Source organism: Phyllopteryx taeniolatus, chromosome 1 (genome assembly GCF_024500385.1).
Source record: "Phyllopteryx taeniolatus isolate TA_2022b chromosome 1, UOR_Ptae_1.2, whole genome shotgun sequence".
In the NCBI taxonomy this organism is placed as follows: domain Eukaryota; kingdom Metazoa; phylum Chordata; class Actinopteri; order Syngnathiformes; family Syngnathidae; genus Phyllopteryx; species Phyllopteryx taeniolatus.
The window spans coordinates 21,802,299-21,809,599 of record NC_084502.1 but is presented as its reverse complement, the minus strand read 5'-3'; the positions used below and the strand labels follow the sequence as shown (position 1 = coordinate 21,809,599).

General features: G+C 40.9%; 1 protein-coding gene across 6 annotated transcripts in view; it reads right to left on the bottom strand.

Annotated features, from left to right (window-relative positions):
* Positions 1-221: 221 nt before the first annotated feature.
* Positions 222-7,301, bottom strand: part of usp19 (ubiquitin specific peptidase 19) — a 51,263-nt gene continuing 44,183 nt past the window's right edge. For 3 of the 6 annotated variants that reach the window (XM_061780823.1, XM_061780821.1, XM_061780822.1), the window contains exons 22-26: positions 7,096-7,301; positions 6,333-6,485; positions 6,073-6,239; positions 5,814-5,989; positions 1,525-4,480 (exon numbers count right to left, since the gene is read on the bottom strand). The exon at positions 7,096-7,301 is cut by the window's right edge and continues 11 nt beyond it. In XM_061780823.1, coding sequence (XP_061636807.1) covers positions 4,163-4,480; positions 5,814-5,989; positions 6,073-6,239; positions 6,333-6,485; positions 7,096-7,301 — 1,020 coding nt within the window. In that variant the 3' untranslated portion in view covers positions 1,525-4,162. The other 3 variants (XM_061780826.1, XM_061780824.1, XM_061780827.1) reach the window with 2 other exon arrangements.

Sequence of the window (7,301 nt, the reverse complement as noted above, 5' to 3'; positions counted from 1 at the left end):
GGTGGTATAAGTGGCTGCCGCGCTCCAATTGATCCTGATTACGTCACAAAAGATCATTGTTGCCCCTCGTAATTTAAATGTGTAAATACGTGGAGAGAACAATAGAAAACATACAAATATACAATAAGAGTCATTTTGCTTATAAATTTATTTTAGAAAGGCCCTCAGGTCCGGCCAGAAAGGGGACGTGGACAGGAGTTAAACAGCAATACCTCACAGTGTTATCAATTCTTGAAATTATTTTATTTATATTAATCATTTACACGTATCCACAGCAGCTTTCATAAAGACCCCCACAAATATCTGGTCCATTACAAGGGAATGGAGGGGCGAGAACAGCTCATTGAGCGGGAAACAGAAAAAACAAGCTACAGCAAGCAAGATGTTGACTTGGTTTAACATGTAGGAACATGCTGACATGCACGTTCAGTTTACACTGAAGCATTTGACAACTGCATCCACAGGATTGAAAAGCTTTAAAAGTTTAAAAGGCAACAGATGTCAAAAGATGTTGCTACAAAATGAAAAAAACGCACCTCTTTTTTACAAAAAGTAGATCAGCGCCCATCTTAATTTTTGCCGCTACAATTCCAATGCAACCTTTACACACAAATATAACCAGACAATAACTTGAAAAGCAAACAACAGAAGGATACACAACACATTTTAGTTCAAATTCACAATTAAATCAACAGGGCTGGTCACCAGTGAAGTTTTTATTTGCCATGCCACGAGGCGCGTTGACAAGTTGGAGCCTAGAGATGCGCCACTCAATTCTTGATGAGACGTTTGGAACCGTTTCAGCAGCAGCTTCTGTGAGCCTATGCCGCTTATTATATGGATTTCTTGAACACAACTACAGAACAGTTCAGTACAACTTCAGCAACATTAGGAATATTTACGTAAGAAAATAAAGTACCCTAAACAGACTTAAAGTCTTGGGACACAGCCAATTAGTTCAGTGTGGAAGAACTTGAGAGGCTCTGACCTGAATCAAAACCATTGGTATAAACAAGAAGAGACTCCGCAAGTGACACCCTCGTTGCTGGATGAACAACAAGAAACAAAACTGTGTAAATCAACATTCCAGCAGAGCTTAAGATGTTCGAGATGCTCATTAAGTTTAATTGCCAAGCATCCCAATCGATTTGTCCATGTGAAGTGTGTGGTTAGTATGAGTACATTTTCAGGACTTTCCATGTGACGGCACTCAAATCCAGCTCTTCCAACACTGCAGCCTCAAATGGCCCAGTTGAGGTGTTGACATAATGATGAGCACCAATGTGTGTGTCGGCCAAGTAGATATTAGCTCCTAATTGCATGTATCCCCATGAGATGTTATTCGGGTCACGTTTGCATCCCTTCTGTTACAGATTAGTCCACATCCTCCATGTTGCTGTAAGATGCTGTTGCACAGTCTCCAGAATGAGCAAAGACACCAGAGGGCTCCTCCGGGGTTAACGTAGGTGGTCCTTCTGAGTCCAGGTCAGTGCTGAACAGTGACTGACTTGATGCCTGTAAAATAAATCAGCATTGACAATAAATCAGGCAGTTTGATTTTATCTTCTGTCAATAGTCATGCTGAGTTCATGCAAAGGATACTGAAGCTACAAATATGATTTTTTTATTTTATTTTTTTATTATTTCCAAATGTATAAAACTTTACATACATTAGGAAGCAACATTTGGATGCAGGAACTTGGATACATTATTATTGCAGGTAAAGTAATAACTTATGCCTTTACAGATTACAGAGAAGCAACAATCCAAAGAAAAGACAAGGAATTGAAATCACTATTATTGCATACTTGGAGTGTACAATTCTATATGTATATATTTTAATTTGGACTAAGGCAACAGGTTAGGATACAGTGGAAAATCCCTGAGACCCGCATATCTAATCAGAATCACGACAGTAGCACAGGAGCTAATATGTACAGACTTAAAATGTGCATTTGTCCTACTGTGCATCATTATAAAAATACACATTTGTGCATCATTATAAAAATTCACATTTTAAAATATATTCATACAGCATTACATAATAAACCAACTAGGTCAAATTTAAGCACTCAAATTTGCATGTCCCACTCAAGCCACCATATGTAATAAAATATAGTGGTGGATGCTTTAAAAACAAAAAGCAACAATCGGGCCAACTTTAATCTTAAACTAATTTTACCTTAAGCTTAATATAAAGAAAATACAACAGAAACTCATTTGCAAAAAAAAAAAAAAAAAAAAAAAGGACTAATGTGAAAACAGACTGATCAAAACAAAAGCAACAAATAGATCACTTGAGGACGTGTTGAAGAACTGAACATTCTACACACATACCTACACACACACATATAACGCAAAAAAAGTATTTTTTGACCGAAACCCTCATTTTGTTATGTAGCTCAAACATTTAAAACTATAACTGAACATAAATGTTGATCAATAAGACTTTAACCATCTGTTCCGAGGTTAAGAACTAAGCACGTTATGTCTGATGATAGCCACAAACAACCTGCCTGCTCTTAAATGCAGAGAGGAAATTTAGTCAAAAAGTCACATTCATATTAAAACCCCAACATTCAGCTGCTGGTTCTACAGTTAAACAATCCAAATTGTTATCACATTTTCTACCTGAGCTTCTGTGATGAAAGGCTTGACTTGTGAACCATATTACAAATTGTATGCAGATGAAAGACCAACTCAAATACAGTGGACCATCGGAATACTGTTTGAGCTACGATACTTTTGGATTCTGAATTAGTCTCACCAAAGAAAACAGGATTAATCTATTCTGTTTCAGTGATGAATATTTTACAATCCAACAACTTTTAAATGAAGTAGATTTTATGAAATTTTACCACAGTGAATTGTCTTCAGTGCACAAAATGAAGTCATAAAACTAACCTTTTAATATTTAAACTTAAAATTTATGATTTATGTATAGCTTGGCTTACCTTGGTGACTACCACTTTAATCACAAAGTTCCTATTTTATTTAGTTTTTAATACTGTCGTTATCGCTACCATGTTCCTATTAGTAGTACAGTTCAGTTTTCAGATCACCATAGTACTTCTGATCAGGTAAATCCTGATCAGGTTTGTATTTACAACACCGTTGTGTTGGTGGGATTACAATAGCTGTTTCAGCCAAGTAAACAGAGTGGCATCATACCGTACCATCGGGATGACGTGATTTAACAAAAACAGTGATGGTACAGTGGCGTGCTCTGAAAGTATCTTTTAACAAGAAACAGCTTTGAATCAACGTGCCGTTGAGTATTCTTTTTTTTTTTGGCTTGTTGGCAGGGCATTCCACTGAAAAATAAAAATGCTGAATATTTTATTTTAGCCATCAACAGGCAGCAGTGCTTCCAGCTCCACAGAAGCATAGAGGAGCTTGCCATTGAGACAGACACCTCTACAAAGGGGTACTGAAAAATGGAATCCATCAGATATTATTGGACTTCTTACAATCGAAAAGTAATAAAATGTGGAGCTCTTAGCAGAAACAAGGCTTTTGGCTTATTATCACTAACATAAAAAAGTAACCCCCCCCCCCAAAAAAAAGGAGTGGGAGGGAGGGGATCAGCTGATGCAGACCAGCTTTGTCTTGTTTCACCAACTCCTCAGGTTCTGTATTCTTGTTCTATTTTCTGATCATTTATTCATTCATTTTCCTTACCACTTATCCTCACTAGGGTTGCGGGCGTGCTGGAGCCTATCCCAGCTATCTCCGGGCGAGAGGCGGGGTACACCCTGAACTGGTCGCCAGCCAATCGCAGGGGACATATAAACAAACAACCATTTGCACTCACATTCACACCTACGGGCAATTTAGAGTTGCCAATTAACCTACCATGCATGTTTTTGGGATGTGGGGAGAAACCGGAGTACCCGGAGAAAACCCACACAGGCACGGGGAGAACATGCAAACTCCACACAGGTGAAGCCAGATTTGAACCCGGGTCCTCAGAACTGTGAGGCGGACGTGCTAACCCGTCGAGCACCGTGCTGCCTATTTTCTGATCATAATTTTCTAATTCATATTTTTGGTCAGGTTCAGAGGGTCCACTGTACTATTACAACTGAGATGGCTTCCAGCCAAAATACCAAACTTTAGTTTTTAAGTGTAACTCCTGAGCAATTCATCAACAAGCTACGACTCAGGCCCAGTTTGATTTATAAAGAAGAGGGTAAACCAAGTTTACCAGGAGTGCAAACACGGCTGCCATTGTTCCCAGGACAAAATATCGCACACGCTCATTGTCAGGACAATCTGACATCCTCCCACTCCCTCTCATGTGTTGACGGGGCGCTTCTGCTCTGTCCTCATCTTCCTCATTTCTTGTCCTCTGGGCTTGTCGCCGTTGCCGCCCCGAGAGGAAAAGTCCTTGTGCGCTTACATCAAGACCCTCCTCCTCTTCTTCTTCCAGTTCCCGCCATATTAGAGGCCTGCGATTGGCGGAAACTGGTATCAACTTCTGGGAAAACGTGTGGTCAAACAAACACTGTCTTTATAATTTGACAAAGTACTGAGTTGAATTACTGTTTACACTAAAGGTGGGCAATTCCTCATGAAGTCAAAGAAATCAATGGTCACTTGATTATTTAAAAATTGAGGAAAACAATAGCAATGCAATATATCTAAAGTAACATTGTTTAAAACAAATGGGAAAAACACAGCAGATAGAATGGAATAAAGGGAACAGAAAGACAGTGAAGCCCCAGAATCCGAGCTCAGAATAATCACTTCCTAACATACGGTACAAGCCAACTCCAACACGATGGTGATGATCTGCTTGCTGATTCTTTTTGACAAATATGAGCCTGTCAGTTCAAAGTACCCTGGTGAGTCCAGTACAGCAGCTGAAAATCATCCGCAGATGATGACTTACTTATGCGCTAACTTCACCAGAGTGGTGAAGCTTGTTGTGTAGGGTAGCACTTTGTTACAATCTCTTCCAACATTTTTTTTTTGTTCAAAATCATCCACACCAAACTACTCACACCTTTTAGTGGGAGTTCTATGGCAGACAGTTTAGGCAGTAAACTGGTTAGCCCTTGATTAATTGCACCACTAGGTTGTTGCTACCAAGTTGTTGCAATCCATTTTGCCTCTAATTACTTCAAGAGTTGGCACATCAGACATGTCTAATTCTACATTTGACTGAAAGCTTAATGGTCAAAATACATAATAGTACAGCCAAAGCAATTCATGATGCCGTCCCTAGTTTACACCCTCTCAACACATTATAACCTAAAGTTTCAGTTGCTTGTCGTGCAAGCAGACTGTAAATGTCCGACACATTATACAAACGATGCTTTTATAATGACACACCATTGTCTGTTACTGTCACCATCACAGGGTTATTGTGCAGCATGAACAATTCAACTTGTCTAAAAACAACAGCTTAAAGAAAAAACGTGACAAAAATGTAGATATGTGAAAGCAAAGTTGGGATATACAATTGCATACACATTGTTGCCAAATAATCCTCATCATATTGATCACCCAAACCACGAGGCACATTCTCCTTGACAATTTACCTAGAATTGTTTTATAAAACCTAAAAACACATATCGATCTGAGAAAATTGTAGATGTAGAATATATGCAAACGGTACGGTTGTTGTGGGGATTGTCTGATTATGTGCATCCCAGATAGCAGAAAAAAGATAAGCATGCCTTTGGGAAAAAAAAACACTTCCAATAAGGCTCCAAACCTACACTGGAAATCCCATTTTTTAATAAATTCTGAATAATGTATTATGATATTATAACAGAATATACAACAGCTCGTTGCGGTGCCCTCACCTGACTGGCAGTAGCTCCCATGACAGGAGGAGAGTCCGCTCCAACGGGCCTGAGAAAGCGTGGCGGCCTCTCCACGGGGGAATTTCGGCGTCGGTAGAAAAGGACGTAGGCATAACGCGTCACCACCTGGCTCTCCTCCACCATCGTTACTGTGCTGTCATCAAATAGACGCCAGCCTGTGTGAGGGTTGGACGTTAGGTTGGAAACAAGGAAATACACAATCCAGAGTTAATATTTACGGAACAATAAATTAACTCACCAACATCACTGCGCTGGCTGTTTTTGTCACTTGGCAGGCGAGCGTAGGCGGTGTAGTGGCCACCGATCATCCCCCCATAGTGGTTGATGACTGCATACAAGTCGTAGATAGGGGGGTGCTGCATCTCATCCTTCTGGCCAATACAGAATTTACTCAGATCCAGATTCCTACAAGACAAAGGGTTTTGGAATTGGATGACCGCTGCTACAGGCATTACACATATAAAGAAGGCAGACAACTATTATTCAATAGGCATTCACCTGACAGGAAAGTCAACCATGTCGTTAATCTTGTCTCTCCAAATAAAACTCCTGAAACTGAAGCGTTTCAGTTGGATGATCAAAATGTTGGGAAGACGCCACAGAAGCAGTTGTTTAGAGGCCTCGCGGTGCTGCTGGCACTTGGGACAGTACCTTTTGGGGGAAAAGATTGAGCATTATACAGATTAAGGCTTCTTTATACTCATCACTGACGTCACAGAGGGTATCCCACGCACAGTTCGCCTTTATACTCGAGCGCAACCCACGCGCGCAGTTTTGAAATTGTACTGCAGTTCTCCTCCAAGTCGGGGGTGTCGCTATGGCAGGTATTGGATAGGACACAACAGGGTGGAGTTTCCTCTGCATTTTTTGGCCATTTCCGCTAACCATTTTTACTTTCCTTTCCGGAACAAGGAACAAAGCAACAACAATGGCGACCGTGGAACTGTGTCTGGTAGAACAAATGGACCTAGATGACCAGATGATGTGTTTAATTATGCTGCAAAATCGATCAAGAAGGCGGTGGCGTAGGAATGTGGAACCAAGGGTAGAGTACGTCATCACAGGATGTAACTGAACCAGACCAATCACGAGAGATGATCTCCGTGGCATTCTACACGCAGCAACAATTTTTGCAGTGTGCGCGTCAAGTGCCGCATAGGGGGTGCGCGGCCCAATGCGTTAGTCACGTGATGCAATGCGGTAATAGTGAAATGTGACAATACAGACCTTAATTAAATAATGGCAGTATCAAGAGCCTTACCATGCCTCTTCTGGTGCCAGCACCTCTGGCTTGGTGAAGAGGTTGAGGCACTGCTCCAGGGTGAAGTGCCCTGCCCTGGTTGTTTCACTCAAAGAACTAGGATCCTCCTCATACTCCAGCTCCTTGGAGCTCACCAGGACATACTCCTTCAGACGCTCGTTGTTTTTCCACACCAGCTCCACAGTTGTATCATCGGGGAGGTCGAC